The sequence below is a fragment of the Sinocyclocheilus grahami genome, unplaced genomic scaffold (genome assembly GCF_001515645.1).
Source record: "Sinocyclocheilus grahami isolate Dianchi unplaced genomic scaffold, SAMN03320097.WGS_v1.1 scaffold55.1, whole genome shotgun sequence".
Classification (NCBI taxonomy): Eukaryota; Metazoa; Chordata; class Actinopteri; order Cypriniformes; family Cyprinidae; genus Sinocyclocheilus; species Sinocyclocheilus grahami.
In genome coordinates, this window is record NW_015505234.1 from 4,144,979 (window position 1) to 4,163,363 (window position 18,385).

Sequence of the window (18,385 nt, forward strand, 5' to 3'; positions counted from 1 at the left end):
ATCAGACATAAAACAGCATCAAAACTGTGTAACGCGTTATGGAATGAAATGTCGACCCATGAAGATCAAGGGTTTTGATCGACTCAATCTACGTTTGGATTTTCATTCTGAATCCAATTCTTCTCAGCTTTTTTGTTCAAAATGTTGTTTATTTCTTAATTTGTTTTATTTATGAAACGTACCCACATTTAAGTGTTTATAAAAAAAAGAATGCATGACGCTAGAATAAAATGTTTTTGTTTACAAGCAGATACCCTATTCTTTCTTTTGATGTTTTGTATGTTCAGATATTTATAAAGTAAAATATATACAAATGAATACCTAAATAGGGACATAGTACTGTAGAATACTTGAAGTATGATGTAAAGTTCACTTAAAGAAAACTTAAGAGTATACTTGCAGTATAAAACTACTAAACTAGTAGTTTACTGAGACTATACTTCAAAGTGTACTAAAAATGCTACAATTATTTAATTAGTAAACTATCAGTATACCTATAAGTTCACTTTTAGAATAGTTGCATTATAAACTAAAAACAGATATGTAAACTAGTTGTGTACTCAAAGTTTACAACTGTTATACTTAAAGCAGCAACTAGACAGTTCTCTGAGTGGATGGGGTCATTGGGAAACGGGACAGTGGTTATTAATTAAACTATCTATCTGTTTCTCTTCATGAGAACTAGCAGTTCCCTCCCTCTCACATCAGCTCCAATCTTTGGCTGACAGGCCAACAAATGCAGCATTACCTCCTTAGGCGCGAGAGATATCAGTTCAGCACACCCTTCTTCCCAACGCATATCCCACAGATGCACACACACGTACGCTAATACTCATGTAAACATAATTATTACTCAATGATGCTAGTCTCTCGTGTAATTTAAAGCATTTGGACAGAAATACACCAGCTCTGTTGTAGTTCATCACTGAAAACTTTGATATCCGATACTTGTCTTTGAATTATGAGCTTGATCTTTGTTAGTTTATTTCAAGAATTACGCATTGCCTTTTGGTTACATTACATATTGTGGAATATTAGTGTGCTTAATGTGGAGCTGAAGAGAACAGTAGCCTATTGCCCAATAACCAATTACTGCAGCTTGGCTCATGTTGTTATAAACGGGGATGATGACACATTCTGCAACACATGGCAGGCTGACATTAGTGGCAGTTTATAGAATTAATCTTTAAATGATCTGTTGCATAGAGTGCTACTTAAAGACGCTCCCAAAATATACCATGAAATGCATTTAAAAGATATGATTGTGTCATTTGTGTACCTAACTTTGAGATTGTATGAGTATGCCAGTCATTTTAGATCAAGGGTTTTCAATTTTTATTCAATAAAGGATTTTTATTAATACTTCATAATTGTTATATTAATATATTAATATTTATCAAATTTAATAACAAAACTGTTGCATAATCCTTATTATGCTTGTTCATTCTAATAAAAAAAAAAATTTTTTGGGGGGGGGGATAGAACTGGCAATTGTAAAATGTTTTGCACTTTTTGTACTATGTTGGATCCTCTAAATAAATAAATAAATATTGTTTAACAAAAATACATTTAATTTTATTTATTTTTCATTCACTGAAATAAAACTTAAATAAAACGAAATATAAATATTTAGATGAAAAACCTAAAGAAAATTATTTAATTATAGAAATGCTGCCTTGGTGACTAACTGAATTTTTTTTATTACTATTTGGAAATAATAAAAAAGTGAACTAAAACATAAACTAAAACTGACGTAACAACCTAAATAGTATAGTAGTAAAAATGACTAACAATTTTATGAAATTTTTTTTTGAAAAAATGACTAACAACTAAATTTAAACTGAAATATATAAAAATAAAAGCTAATATATTAGCTTCAATATATTAAAAAACTATAATAGTAACTGATACTAATAATAACAACTCTGGTAGGGAGAGCACACTCCTTAATTCATTACATTTTTTTTTTCTACTTGAATGCAAATTATTAGTAACGGACTTTAAAAATGTAATGAAATTGAACATTGCATGTTTTATTTCTTTGTTTACGGAACCCCTGCCATTTCTTTCTATAAAACACTTCAGTAGCCTAGTGTTGAAGAAATTAATTCAATACACTATAAAAATGTTTTTGCAAAGTTAAAGATTACTGGGGTACGGTTTACAAGTAAATACTATTTCAGATTTCTGCTTCAGATTTTCATGTTCAATTCAATGTTGCTTGCTGTTTCTTTGTAATTATTTGTGAAATTTTACTTGCAATTTCTGAGTGAAAATTGTTTCAAACTAAATCCTACACCAGGTGTGCCCAACCCTGCTCCTGGCGATCAACTGTCCTGCAAAGTTTAGCTCCAACTCTAATCAAAGACACCTGCCTTTAATTTTTAAGTGATCCTGAAGACCCTAATTAGTTGCATCAGGTGTGTTTGATTAGGGTTGGAGCTGAACTTTGCAGGACAGTCGATCGCCAGGAGCAGGGTTGGGCACCCCTGTCCTACACCATTTTTTTTCCAGTGTACAAATGCATAGATGATATAATGTATTCTCTATGCATGCCATGACATTTACATGAGTCCCACCCCACTTGTGAGATGGAGTTTGACCAAAACGTGATGAAGACCAGCGTCTCGCTATTATTGCAGATGTATCTAAAAACAAGCTCTTAATCATTTACTGGCTGTTGCTCCATCCACAAAGGGCTCTTCTGAGTCAACATACAGCACTCTGAAATAAACAAAACCTTTGCCACAGGCTGGCTGCTGTTTGTGGAGCAGTCATTCTGAGTGTGGAGGGTGGGGGAGGTATGGATGGCCTTGTGAGAAGGACACGTTCATGGCTCCATTAAAAAACTATTATCAAACACTTCAGCTATTTTGTGAGTCACACGGCACTACAGTATGGGCGTTTTTAACAGGACATCCATCATTTACATATGAAATCATAGTGATAGTGTCCAAGTGTCCACTGCTTAATCCTTCTCTTTGTGGTTTGATAAACCCAAGCCAAAGCAAACTAAAAGGTCTGAAATCTAAAATATTCTGAGTAATTACAGATGAAACATTGTGTTTCAGAGAAGCATGGAAAGTAGCTGTCACCTGAAGCCCCTTTTGTTTGACATCTCTCAAATAAAAAGTGCTTACTGTTTTAGAACCACACATCAAATCATAAAAGCAAGATTTAGAGATAAGACCATCAAACAGTAGTACAAACTGGTTAGAGGCTTCATATCAGCATGTTAAACATGAGCTGTCAAGGACTGTGGCACAAAAATGCCATTACACACCATAACAAGGTCCACAACCTTGAACTTTCCCAAGATTTAGCTATACCTAAAAAAGGCCTGTTAACACGTAACAGAGTCAACCGAGCAAATCAAAATACGGTGCACTGAATTCAATCATACATCGCTGAAGAGTTTATGCTTGATTATGTTGGCACTGGAATTGTACATTTTATGATTTCAATAACATTAAATGTTTTTCTGTAATGTTCTTTTCTAAACTGGATAAAATAAAAATTGCATTAAGAGGATCATTAAATATTTTTTTTAATTTGTTTTTTTGTATAAAACATGGAAACCCAACAGGGTTATTTAGTGCAAGTAAAACTAGTAAAAACTATTGTATTCCTTAAAATAAAGAGGGGGGAAAAGAAATATAAATATTTAGATGAAAGACTAATACTAAACAAAAAATGGAAATGTTGCCTTGCGTGACAACTAAAAATAAGTTCAAGTTACTAAATGGAAATACAAATAAAATAAATAAATTAAAAATAAAACTGAACTAAAACCTATACTAAAAAATAAATTAAGCTCAAATAGTAATATTAAATAAATAAATAAAACTAATAAAAATGTCAAAAGCACAAAACAAATTACTAAAAATTTTACTAAAATTAAAACTGGAAATTGGAAAAATATAACATTAAAAGCTAATTCAAAATATTAATAAAAAACGTGTATAATAATAAAATACCTCAGCCCATCAACGGAGATCACACTTTAAAAAAAAATATGTATACTTATTTTTTTAAATAATAATATAATTGTTTTTTTAAGAATATATGATTATTAATTGTTTTTTTTTTTATTCTTATATTTAGTTCATATTTAACTGGACCAATTGTAAAGTGGATTTCTCCCCCTTTTTTCTTTTTCTTTCTTTTCTTTTTATGTAAGACTGTTCAGTTTTCTGTGACAAAGTGTTTGTGTGCGACATTTTAATGTCATGCCCCAATAAAGAGAATTTTTGTTGGCCAAGTAGTTGACTAATCTTTGGGTGGTCAGGCTAATTTGTTGTACACTGTAAAATGCAGCTGTGAACATAAGAATAGCGATAATGTGAGGGATGTTTACTCACACATGACAGAAACCAGGAGAGTTCTGTCAGCTCCAATAAAAGACAAAGTGAGCCAATTTAAGCATTCCAGCATAAACATGCATCTATTCTCTCTGAGAAAGAACATGTCGTGAGTCAGAAGTCTCGGTTACGTCTGCTTGGATTTCATTTGTTCCACACTCAACTCATTAATAGTGTAAGCTGCTATTTAAACAGAAGAGCAGCTGCTACTGTAATTGAATGTATGTGCCAAAGAAAATCAATTATGCATGTTATCTATGCTATATTAAAACTCTACTATGTCAGCAATATTTGTATCATGTATAAATGTTTAAGTAAAAGATCAAATGAAAGATTTTTTTTATTCTCCTCCAAATAAACATTTAAAGAGACATCAGTTACAGTGATGCAATGGTAAAGTGCACATTTCAAACAATCATCTTGACATCCATGTAAGCAATGAAATGTCTTTTTCAACAGGTATTGTGCAAAAAAAGAAGAAGAAAAAAAATCAGGCTCATTGTGGATTTTTTTTTATGATATCCATATTCACTTTTAAGTACCTAAATGATTAATTTCTACATATTCAACCAAATATAAACTCCATCCACATTTTTCCACCTACACATATGTAAACAATAAACTTAACTATGAGATATCAATGGTGGACATACTGCATTTTTCAAATGCATTCCACTAAATACACATCCCTTTTCAGACCAATATTAACTTTCATGATAAAACAATATTTTCTGAGATGTGTTAAAGTCAGCAAAGAGGTTTGTGGAGGCTGCACAACTGCATGCAAGAAAAGCCATGGAGGCATAGAAAATATTTCGGACTCTTTAACCTGTTTATGCACTATACACCTGCTTTCTTTGCATAGCTGACAACAATCAAAACATAAAATCATAAAATAAAGAACTGGTGCATATTCTGCTGTCAGCCTTATAGTAAGTAGTATGGTAGACAGAAAAAGACAAAATTATGACTTAAAAAATTGAGTCCAATTTATTCTGGCATGGTCTGTTTTACTGTAAGGCTTTTCAACGCATTGTTCTGTTTGTTTGTTCTTTGTTGCTAGACTCAATAACAGTGTCCTCAAAAGTATTTGGACACTTGTGCCACTCTTAAAAGTGTATGAATGTCATTGCATATAGGCACAAAATATCAAATCAAGTGGAATTTATTTTTTAGAGATGTTTAGGAATCTAGCAGAAGCACATTTTTGAATAGTTAGGAATATTTGCAGTTTTGAAAAAAGGTCTAGAAACATTTGTTAGCAGATGCCACATGGTTTGATATTTATTAATGCAGTGATATTCAACCAATATGGGGCAGTTGTGGCCTAATGGTTAGAGAGTCGGACTTGCAACTCAAAGGTGGTGGGTTCGAGTCTCGGTACCGGCAGGGATTGTAGGTGGGGGAGTGAATGACCAGTGCTCTCTTCCACCTTCAATACCACGACTGAGGTGAGACCCTTAAGCAATAACCCCCAACTGCTCCCTGGGTGCCACAGCAAAAATGGTGCCCTCTGGTCTGGGTGTGTGCACCCTTGCTGTGGATGGGTTAAATGCAGAGCACAAATTCAGAGTATTGGGCACCATGCTTGGTCACGTCACATCACAATTTTAAAGACCTTTGGGACCACTGTAAAATTTTTATTGTTTTAGAAAGTCTCTTATTATCACCAAGGCTGCATTCATTTGATAAAAAATACAGTAAAAACAATTATATTGCAAAAACAAAACAAAAAACAATTTAAAGTAAAGTAAGTTTTCTATTTTATATATATTTTTAAAACGTAATTTATTCCTATGATGGCAAAGCTGAATTTGAACTCCATTACTCCACTTTTCAGTGTCACATAATCCTTCAGAAATCCTTCTAATATTCTGATGGTGAATAAGAAAAACATTCTTTAATAAATAGAAATTTTGTAATAAATAGAAAGTTTAAAAGAACAGCATTTAATAAAACAGAAATCTTTTGTAGCATTATAAATGTCATTACTGTCACTTTTGACCTATTTAATGCATCCTTGCTGAATAAAATCATTAACTTCTTTAGAAATATTGTACTGACTCTGAACTTTTAAACAGGCAGTGTAGACTTCAGTTGAAACTTCCTTCATTATGTCTGCCTACAGCTGTCAAATTAACTATTCACAGATCATTCTCGTGTGACTGTTCCAGCTTCTACAGCAGGGTAAAATCATAAAGGAAGCCATCCAAAATATTTCTTCACAACTCAAATATACTGTTGTGTCAAATGTCAGGTGGAATGTTGTAGTCCCAGGCTGGCTTACTTAAATAAATACTGCTACACCTCAGCGCTCAGTCTTGGGTGTTTGATGACCAAAATGTCATTGATACTCATTCTGATATTCCCCATTTTCATAATGATTTGATCCATGATCTTCATCTGCTTGCATGGTCACCCCTCTCTTCTTCTTCCAGCCTTGCTTGCGACCTGCAGAGCTTTCTGTGGTTCCATAGGTCTTCTGCTTGGAGGTCAGGGCACTGTCGCAGTTGGGCTCGGTCTCATCAGCCAGCTCGTCTTCCCCGATGATGCAACATTTCTCGTCGCTGGTGTTCTCAGGATCAGCCCAGTCCTGCTTCTCACCAGAGGCAAAGATGGCATAGAAGATCACGCCAGTGTAATGCACCATGGAAGCAATCACAAAGACATGCTGCCACTCCAGTCGAGTCTGTGGAGGACATAGAAAAGTAATGAGGATATGCAATATATATTTGTGTAAATCAAAAACGCACATTTAATTTGCTTATTTTTCATTCGTGGGTTAATTTAAGTGTCTTGTCCCAAAGCAAAAAAGGTGAGGGTGAACTTGTTAAGCTTTATAGTTTATGAATCACCACTTCTGGGGTTTGAAACTACAACCTTCTGGTTACTTTCCTATTTTTTTAATAATAACTTCACTGAACTGAACATACATAATTGAACATAGGCAGCTGTTACTTTAACGAGATATTTCGACTTGAACTTACCCATAAAAATATTTTTGCTGGTGTAACCTTTTTTTTTTTTTTAACATTATTCAATTTACTAAAATCAGATCATTTTTGGTTATCTGTGAAAACATTTTTACAGTTTATCACTATAGATCAGTGGTTCTCAACTTTTTTTTTGACTCAAAGAACTCTCATTGTTCAAAACAATATTCAAAGGCTCCATGATATAGACTATTTCCAGCATTTCTGTCATAAATTATGACAAAGCTGCTTGTTTTTTAGCAGAAAGTAGGAGTATTGATAAATTACATTAAATAACCACAAATAACTTTTGTAATTTTGGATTTTTCAAGATCTTCAATTAAAAACAACAGTTATTGAGTAGGGAAAAAACATATTATTTTGATTATATTATCTTTATATTATTATATTTATACAGTATATTGTGTTTTATAAAAAATACTATTATCTTATAATATTTTAATTTACATCTTTTAGCATTTTTGAGTTTGATTATTTCAATATATATATATATAATATATAATAATTATTTATTATAATATATAGATGAATCACCACTTCTGGGGTTTGAATCTACAACCTTCTGGTTACTTTCCTATTTTTTTAATAATAACTTCACTGAACTGAACATACATAATTGAACATAGGCAGCTGTTACTTTAAAGAGATATTTCGACTTGAACTTACCCATAAAAATATTTTTGCTGGTGTAACCTTTTTTTTTTTTAACATTATTCAATTTACTAAAATCAGATCATTTTTGGTTATCTGTGAAAACATTTTTACAGTTTATCACTATAGATCAGTGGTTCTCAACTTTTTCTCTCATTGTTCAAAACAATATTCAAAGGCTCCATGATATAGACTATTTCCAGCATTTCTGTCATAAATTATGACAAAGCTGCTTGTTTTTTAGCAGAAAGTAGGAGTATTGATAAATTACATTAAATAACCACAAATAACTTTTGTAATTTTGGATTTTTCAAGATCTTCAATTAAAAACAACAGTTATTGAGTAGGGAAAAAACATATTATTTTGATTATATTATCTTTATATTATTATATTTATACAGTATATTGTGTTTTATAAAAAATACTATTATCTTATAATATTTTAATTTACATCTTTTAGCATTTTTGAGTTTGATTATTTCAATATATATATATATAATATATAATAATTATTTATTATAATATATAGTAATATATAATACATAATAATTTATTATTTTAAATAGTCTTTAGTCATCTTGAGGCCCCCTTAGAAGTGTGCTGAGGCTCCCTAGTTGAGCACCACTGCTATAGATATTCATGTCATATATTTGAATATTCAGGAACATTTACACACTAAAACATTCCCCTTATCTAATATAAGGAAAATGACTTCATCATGAAAGAAGGAAGCTATCTGCGTGGGATATCTTAGATTAAAGAAAAAATCCTTGTGCATATAGTATTATGTTTTTCTATGCACAAGAATAAGGTGATGAAGTTAAATACCTTGTGTATGGTAAGTGCTCCAACAATGAGGGGGCAAACCATGCCAGACAGGGTACCTACTCCATTAGAGATGCCCATAAGAATACTGGCATAGCGAGGAGCTATGTCCAGATGGTTTACATTGAATCCTGTGTCGCAGAAATACAGAAATACATTTCACATATTTAGATCTTTTCCCGTGTCATTTTAAAAACTAATATTCCAGGTTGTATCATCATGTACTTTCCACTTCGTTCTTTTACTACAACTGAGCAACTCATATTATTGAAGCTGGAGAGGTGGCATAAGTACAAAGAAAATGGTTAAAATCAAACAAAGACAAATGGCAGAGGAATATGTTGACTGACACTCTGATGACTGAAAGCTGTCTCATGTGTCACCTGATATCGCAAATCCACTGAAGCCCACTGCCAGAATGAGGAATGTGATGGCCACTGCACGCGTGTGTGAGAACCCAACCACCAGCAGCAGCGTGGCCTCCATGCCAAAACCTGTGGACGACGAGATAAGTTAAATCAGTCATCAGCCATCTTGTTCAAAAACAACTTTTAAAACTTTAACAAATGCTTCTCGAATGCAATGTTTTGTGTAAACTGTTCCGTTTATTATTTTTTTACTTGTTAGCCTAATGTGTGTGTTTTCGATACCTTCACCTATCCTAATTTAATACGCATATGCCTAAACTGATGGCTGAACTCTCAACCAATGTCATGAGCTTGGGACTTTGCATACCTCCACAGTTCATGATTTTGCGCACGTTTGTAGTAGAGAGGATTTTCCGACTCCTCAGAAAGTCAGCCAGCTGGCCTCCTATTGGCACAATGATCGTCATTACCATGTGAGGCACCGCTGACAAAATGCCCACCTGAAACAGCCCGACATCATGTAGTTAGCCTATTTCTAGATTATCTCGATTTCTCTTGTACTGAAAAGGATTGGTAGTTAAACTCGAAATAACATCACAGCCCACCTTGCTGATTGGGAACCCAAAGACCTCTTCAAAGTAAGCTGGCTGACTAATGAGCAGGAGGTAAAAGGTCCAGCTACGGCAGAAGTTTGCCACAATAATGGCATAGACAGGCATAGATGTAAAGAATTCACGCCAAGGAGTTTTAAATTTCTACAAAGAGAAAAAATAAGTTTTCACAAAGTAGTTTAGGATATTACATGACCATCTTAACATTAAATTGAATATATATATAAAAAAATTGTTTATTGTACCAAATGCATGAAAGAAGAATTTGGACTACCTCAGTAGCGCTCATTAAATTGGCTCCTTCCCCAATAGAGGTCTCAATGTATGCCCTTTCTTCCTCACTGATGGTGGGATGGATTGCTGGACTGTTATAAGCCAGCAGAAGCCAGAAAATATACCATATTATGCCAAACACACCTGTATATGAGTACAGAACCACACATCACTGATCATTTTAACGTCTTTGGTTGCATCTTTGAAATGTCACTTTACAGTGTCCAATAAATGCAGTATATTTACTCATAAATTTACCAAATTGTCATCTTTTTGCCATCTATTCACAGTATGTCTTGGTATCACCCTGTATTCACACACACACACACACATATATATATATATATATATATATATATATATATATATATATGTTCTTTATTGGCATCTATGGTACCATGGTAACATCCATCAAACCTTTCCAGTGGACAAAAAGTTCTTTAGATTATTAAAATGTTTCAAACGTACTGTTCACTGCAAAGTTCTTTAGGGAACCCTAAATGGTAGTGATTCACTTGGATTTAATATAAATGTAAATTATTCTTATTGATTAAAGTCTGGCAAACGTTTCATAAAGTGCAAATCAGTTAATAAACATCCTCACTCAGATTTACAGTCTCATTTTTGGTGTATAAATCATTCTTTACCAATACACTTCAAAGGCCTATCCTAAACTCACCATATATATAGAAGACAGAGGGCCAGCCTACATACTGCACTAATATTCCAGCCAGTGGCATGGCTATCACAGCTCCTGCATAAGATCCTGTCAACCAGAACACACACACACAACACACACACACAGGTGTAATTAAGAAAGTTAAATTAAGAGGGAGGGCATTAATCAAACTGCAATATTCCCTTCGGCAGTTCAATCATTTGAAGCCATTGTGGGGGTTGCCTCATAGCTGCCAGTGAAAAACTGGCATGATTGGTTTGGTTCAGCTTTGAGAGAGCATAATTAGTTTTGTTCATTTTAATGTAGTAACATACATTAACCTTCAGATTCTCATATATTTGGGGGACTTTTTAAGGAATGCTTTATCCAAAAATGAAGATTCTGACATTTACTCAAGTTGTCAAGCTATTAAGACTTTTTAGCAGTAAATACCAATGCCAGGATTCAAGCCCTTCATCAAACTTGCAGAGTAACAAAGTAATCTGCTCAGTTACATGTGCAACTACTTCAGACCCCAGCGCAACATGTGCCTCTGCCTGAAAGACAGGCTGGCAGCTGCAGGAAATGGGATTTTAATGAAAAGGTGTCTTAATGTATATTTTATTACTCGATGCACTTGTAAACCTTCCTGTTTGGCGTAGGCAAGGAGTGAGGTTTTGAACATAGAAGAGGGTGCTGCTTCATTTGTGTCAACAGAAGAAAGCCTCCTTCACATACAGAAGGTGAAGCTGTGTGCAGACCATCTTCATTTAGTGGTCATGTCAAGAGCTGTTTGAAGCACAGGTTGTCATGGCACCTGTTTGTTGTGAAAGATGGCTGTTTTAATGCATTTGAGGGGTAATGAGAATTGGAATATAAACCCACAGACGGCTGGTCAACTGGACTGTGAGAATGATTTTGGAGAATCTATGTCTTGAGTGTTTACTTCTACTGCAGACACAGGTACAGACACATTTGTATATAGAAGCATTAAATTTAGTATTTAAAGGAAAAGCAGAGAGTGATGAACATTAAGACAGTAAAACAGAAAACATTTTGGCATTTTTCAGTCACATTTTCTACAGGTTACATTGTTACGTCCGTTTTTATGAGTGAGTCCCTGAATCATTCATTCAAATGATTCATTAAAAACACTGATTCATTCGATAAATAAACAAGTGAACGAGCTGAATTCAGAACTGCACACTACTCTTACTATTCCTGCTATAGAAATATATAGTTAAATGGTAAGAGCTAGTATGCGGTTGCGAATTCAGCAAGAGACTCTACGTGAATAACTCACTGAATCATTCATTCAAACGATTTGCTCCAACACTGATTCATTCATACTCATAGACGTAAAGGTTGCTTCTGCTTCAGATTTAATTTGAAGCTATTTTTGCTGGTAATGATAAATATATTGGTAAAGTAAATATATTAAGTGTTTGTTTTTTTTGTAATGTCTGTTACATTATGTCTCCTGACCCGTTCAATCAAATATTCTGTCACAAACCTACTCACCACAGAACGAGGTAGTAGCCAGACGGCTTCTTTCCAAAGGAGGAGCCCATTTGCTCCACATTCCATGGCAGGCTGGATATGTGACTCCCTGAGAACGTCATGCATGGTTAGTATCTTAGTATCTATGCTTTCTTTCTTTCTTTTTAATCAAAATGGGTAATTCTATAATGGCCGATTAATACTTAAATGAATAGTTCACCCATATAATGACGTCATGAATAATGAATCATGACTTAAATTTCAGCCTGTCCTCACTCAAAAGCTGTTGTATGGCTTTAAATGACTTAGTATGCAGTATATAGTTCACAACTACTTTTATGGTGCTTTTAGTAATTTTTGGAGGTTAAATATCAGCATTCACTTGGAAATGAAGACAGTGTAAACATTCTATTATCCTTTTGCGTTCCAGAAAAGAAGAAAGTCATGGGCTCATGCGTATGAGTAAATATTGACAGAATTGTCAACAGATTACTGCTTTAAATACACTGATCAATAGCATACCATTTAAAATATATATGTAAAATATTTGAAGATAAGGTTACTGGTGGCCACTCACCTCCACCAGTCCTTGTTATATGTAAAATATAAAGTTATGTCACAAAAAGTAAATATTTTATGACGTGTTTGAAGATAAGGTTACTGGTGGCCACTCACCTCCACCAGTCCTTGTAAAATTCGCACAAACATAACACAGCCATAGTGGACCCTGGCAGCTGATGGAATAAACATGTTTAGCACTGACGTCAAGAAAATGGCTGCTCCGAAAACCCTGAGAAACAGTTCAGAGACATTCAGTAATGTTAGTTAATTCTGGTATCATGGATTCAATTAAAGTGAAGCAATATAAAAACAATGTGGCCTTAAATAACTTAGATTTACATAATTAAGGTTTTGTGGAAAAGCATACACAGTCAGGATAGCTAATTCCATGATGTTATTTTAATAACTGAATTGAATAACTCTTAACATCAGTCCTGGAATTCTGACATTAGTCATAAAATATTTCTGTTTCTCCGTCATATAAAGTGATGAGTTAGACAATTTTTTGTAAGTTGAAAAAGACTGTAACAAGGACTAAAAAAACATGATGTAACAGCCTTTAATATCACAAGACAAAATCAAAATGCCTTAGAATTGCACTGAATAGTTTGAAGCACAAGTGCAACATCTTTTTCAATGACTATTAGATGTTAAAAAGATGAATAGACTAATATTCATAAAATAGTATTCATAAAATAGAACTATCTAGACAATAACAAAAATGTCAAAACACACAACAGAATTACTAAAACTTTAACAAAAATTACAATGAAAACAGAAAATACAAAAAAACAAATAAAAAAATATGAATAAAAGTTAAAATAGTATCTCGATTATACTAAAATAACACTGTTCTAATGGTACAGCTTTTATTTAGCATTTACAGTGGCATGAGTTCAAATCCTGATCTGTCATATATGCATATGCAAATTTGATTGGATATTCAACTTGATTGGACTGATCAAAATATGACATTTTTACCTTCAATATTTTTGCAAACTAATTATCAAAGTAATTATTATTTTTTTTCATTCAAAATCCACTTTCCTGAAAAACCCCATCAGTTTGAATAGGCATAACGCTAGCTAGTGCAGCGACATCACCGGATCACACGGAAGAGAGTCATTTTGGTTCATTCAGTTGTCCTTTATCTCCATTTAATCCATCAATCTGCTTCCTTTTTTCCCCAAAACAGTGTGTAAGTGACACTTGTAATATTCCAGTGGCTGGTGTTTCAGCGAGAGATCTGCTGCTGGATCTTTCATTATTAATTCTGTCAGCCACGTGTCCTCTTTTCCTGTGAGGCTTTTATTACAAGACTGCTATCGGCCCCTCTAATCAACACGAGGCACAAATTAAACCTTCGCAGCCCTGACCACTGCACTCGTCTGGCCCTTGGGTCTTCAAACACCTTTCAACAGTGAATGCGATATGAGAGCTATATTATGGAACATACGTCTGCCTTCCAAACGTGGCATGGAGGCCCGTGCGTCAAGATGAGGCTCACCTGTTAGCTGCTAGCTTATTGGAGATGAAACCTCCAGGGATTTGAGTGACAATGTAGCCCCAGAAAAAAGAGCCGTGTATCAATCCCACTGTCTCTGGATCCCAATTAAACTGAGCTGGCTAAAGGAGACAAAAATTAGAGGAGACCACGTTAGCTTTATATAATTTATAAAAGAAAAAAATATTACAAAAAAACTTTTGTAGACACATTTCTGTGCATAATATAAATGAATTATCACAAGACATACATACTGTAGTTAAATGACCTTGTGAATATGTGTGTGTGTGAGTTGTGTTTTTCTCCTAATATGACTCTTATGACAGGAAATTACAGGAAATTTTGGCCAACTACCAAAAATGTCACTGATGAGAATTCAAGTCAGAAGAAAAGAAGATAATCGGCTCTTTGAACTTGAAAGCTGAAGAAGTCAAACAGACTATCTAGACCAGGTTTTTAAAAAAACTTTTTCATGCCAAGGACACCTGAAAATGATTTGCTAGGGACCCACTCTGTAAAAAAAATATTAAAGCTGTATAATTTCATGTATAAAGACCCATTTACTGTGTGGGGAAAATATTAAGCGTGATCAAATTAAGCAAAAAAAAAAAAATCTATCTGTCTGTCTATCCATCTATCTGGTTTATGGTTAGATAGACTATATATAAATAAAAATAGACTATAAAATAGACTATACATAAGTTTTTCCACAAAACTATATGTGTATTTTTGTTATATATTACTGATTTGTCAATAGAAAAATGTAATAAAAGAATAATTTAAATAATTTTATAAATAGAATAATTTCTAAATCTATTGTATGTTGTAAAATAAAATATAATGTATACATTTGCATATATACAGTCTTAAAGGGATAGTTCACCCAAAAATTTAAATTTTGGCATCATTTACTCACCCTCATGACTACCATTGACTTCCATTCTTTGTATTTTTTTTTTCATACTATGGAAGTCAATGGCTACCAGCAACAGTTTGGTTACCAACATTCTTCAAAATATCTTTTGTGTGTGTGTGTGTGTGTGTGTTCAACAGAAGAAAGAAATTCACACAGGTTTGGGACAACATGAGGGTGAGTAAATGATGCCAACATTTTCACTTTTGGGTAGACTATCCCTTTACCTTTCGTATTTTGAAAACCCCTTTTTCTAACTTAAAATGAGATGTGTATGAGAATGGTAATTTGGTATTTTCAGTTTATATGTTCCTAGTTTCACCTGCATGACGGCAGTCCCATTGATGTAGACAGTGTTGTTGTTAACCATTTCTACAATGGCTACCCCAAGGTTGCAGCGGATGCCAAATGAGATGCAAAAGCCAAGCCCGCTGAGGACGGCAATGATGTAACGTTTGGGGAGGCCAAAGCAGCCACAATCGAAAATAGGTGGGCTGCGATTAGGGGCCGCCACTGGACGACCATCTTCTGTCAGCTCAATGTTGTCCTCTTCAGCCACATTAGAGCCATCGATCTTCCTACCATAGGATAAGAAATGCTTTAGAAATGGCTTGCGGTGGACAAAAAGAAAAAAAAATAATTATATAACTCCATAACTGATGTATAAACCACAACAGGACCTCTTTCTGGATTGCAAATGTAGCTTTAGCTGATCTAGATTCAACTCGGTGCCGTTTGAAAGTGATATACCCATATTTATGAGTGATGTACTGGGTGGACTCAGTTGGAAGGGGCCAGAAAGGGTTGCCAGAGTGTGGCGTTGAAAAGGTCACATTGCGTTTGGTGCTTCCTCCAACTCACTCACACGCACCTGTTCCATTACTGAACCTGCATCTTTCCTCTCATCCTCCACCTCACAGGAATTACTTTCATCTGTCTATTTTGAAATGCGCACCTGAGTTCTTCCACATACAGAGGAAGGAGCTCAGTAAAAGCTGGATACTGGATGATTGTGAATGGAGGATCAAGAGGCATCATTTCAAGAGCCTGTTCCTGATCTCTGTGAAGCATTATTATTGCACATTTGAGGTGAAGTCCTGGTCTGGTACACTCTTGAAATCACACACATTTCTTTCTTTCTATTGTGAACAATACATACACTTATTCAGATCAGAAAAACATTGTTTCCATACGTTGTTTCGTCTTTCCATATCTTTGGTTTTAAATGGATTCAAAGATCTCGAGATATATCTTGTCATTTTGATTTTAGTAACAGCATTAATAGAGACTGTATAGATTTTTAAAAATTTCCATAAGATTAAAAAAAAAGTTAGTCAAATATAACCAATGACGTAGAGGTGGCGAGAACCGACCAGAAAAAAAGATGTTATCAACTATAACATCATAAAGCCATGTGCAAGGATTACCATCAACCATTACAGTTTTTACATTATAATGATCCAGCCAAGGCAATATATTAGTCACTTTTTTACCACAAGAAAAGTAAAAATATATCAAAATGAAAGGTATTAGATGCCATTCTATCTGAGCATAGCATTGCATTCTCTCAAATAAAACATGTGGCAAACAGCCACTACACTTACTGTGTTTTCTATCATGAACACTTTCAATATATTTTCAAAAGCAGGTACTCTATTAGATATTGCTGTCATTGCTATTATATGAATATAAAATATATTTTTAATAATATTTGTTGCTTTTGGAAACGGCATTGCTCTTGAGCAAATATTATAATACTCTACTTTGTCTTAATTACATTATAGTGCATTTTATATCTGCCTTTCTTCACAAATCTAAATGAAATCATGTGCCATTTAAACACTCTGAAAAATTAAGCAATTTTTGAAGTAGGAATGAAAATAAATATTGCATGACTTGTTGTTAAATTATTTAGTGTGCACCCATATATTAATTTTCCCCCTCTATATTGTGTGTAGTTCTAGTTCTACAAGCTCTAAGAGATTTCCTGGCAGTATTACAGAGACACAGGAAATGATTTACATTATCTCACATATAAAGCTGTCTAATGTGCAAGAAATATGTGACATGTATTTGGCTCTAATGTAAAATCTTCAGGTTTTTACTCTCTTCAGATGTACTAGATATTAAATATATATGGAAACACCTAGAAAACGGGATTACATCTTTAAATTACTGGCCAAGATACAAAGTGAAAATATTAGGTTTGTGCCTGATAATGAAGTGATATTTCTAGATGCCCTTACAAGCATCTATCCTGAGGCAACATTTTGATATGTATATTTATATAAGAATGCATGTAATAATTTAAGATTTATTTCTTACTTTCTTTGAGAAACAATTTGCATTGTATAGAAATACTCTGAAACAGTTCTTCAAACATTAAAACATAATATAATTTTTTATAAAATTATACCAACATCCCTCATCACAAATCTTTGAAAACACAATATAACTCTGCATAGTTCTATATGATTTCTCCCAAAAATCAGCTGCTCAATATATTTTAAGTTGATTTCTCAATCCTCAATACCTTCACATAATTGAATTTTATTTAATACCAAAAGCATGATGCAGTACACATGTGCAAGCAATCTCCTCACATCTTCCTCTCAGTGCTTAGACTCCAATTCAACTGCCTTCACACTTACTTCTGCAGGTTCCCCAGAGAGTCGCCCACATTGTTCTTCAACTCCTCCTTCCCTGGTTTGAGCTTCTCCTTTAGACCCGCAAACCCCCCCAGTGGCATTTCTCCTTCCCTTGTTCTTCTGTCCCTCAAACACTTGTCTTCTCACTCTTCTGCTCTTGCAGAAAAAAAAAGAGCAGGATATCCACTAGGCGCTGGTGTGCATCCTCTGAGATGGTCTAGGTGTGCTGGAGGGGAGGAGGAGAGATGCTGAGCCAGAGATGGAACAGAGAGAAAGAAGAGGAGGGACTTTGGTTTGGACGGTCTGGGTACAATACTTTATGCAGTTTGAGCTGAGAAAATCCAGAAACAAGGCACAAGGAGAAAATGGGGTGAATCCGGATGTCTTCGGTTCAGTGTATCGGCATTGCGAAAGTTATGCTGGCATACATCAATAATGGAAACTCCGGCATTCTCCTCTGCTCTCTCACAGACAGTGACAGAAGGTGCCAAATACCTGCTTCTTCTCCAGCCCGTCTTG

General features: G+C 34.2%; 1 protein-coding gene and 1 long non-coding RNA gene across 2 annotated transcripts; one reads left to right on the forward strand and one right to left on the reverse strand.

Moving 5' to 3' along the window:
• The first annotated feature begins 2,144 nt into the window (after positions 1–2,144).
• LOC107583819 (uncharacterized) lies at positions 2,145–11,058 on the forward strand. Its single transcript, XR_001609075.1, has 3 exons — positions 2,145–2,216; positions 4,289–4,296; positions 11,048–11,058. It is a non-coding gene; the product is annotated as an uncharacterized lncRNA (long non-coding RNA).
• Positions 6,645–18,012, reverse strand: LOC107583818 (vesicular glutamate transporter 3-like). The gene is made up of 12 exons (XM_016270161.1): positions 17,870–18,012; positions 15,541–15,796; positions 14,309–14,427; positions 12,916–13,030; positions 12,262–12,349; positions 10,762–10,848; positions 10,084–10,226; positions 9,804–9,953; positions 9,566–9,698; positions 9,214–9,324; positions 8,834–8,961; positions 6,645–7,050 (listed from the first exon to the last, which is right to left on the reverse strand). The coding sequence occupies exons 1-12, from the start codon at positions 17,965–17,967 to the stop codon at positions 6,706–6,708; spliced, it is 1,773 nt and encodes a 590-aa protein (XP_016125647.1). The 5' UTR covers positions 17,968–18,012; the 3' UTR covers positions 6,645–6,705.
• Between the last annotated feature and the right edge of the window lie 373 nt (positions 18,013–18,385).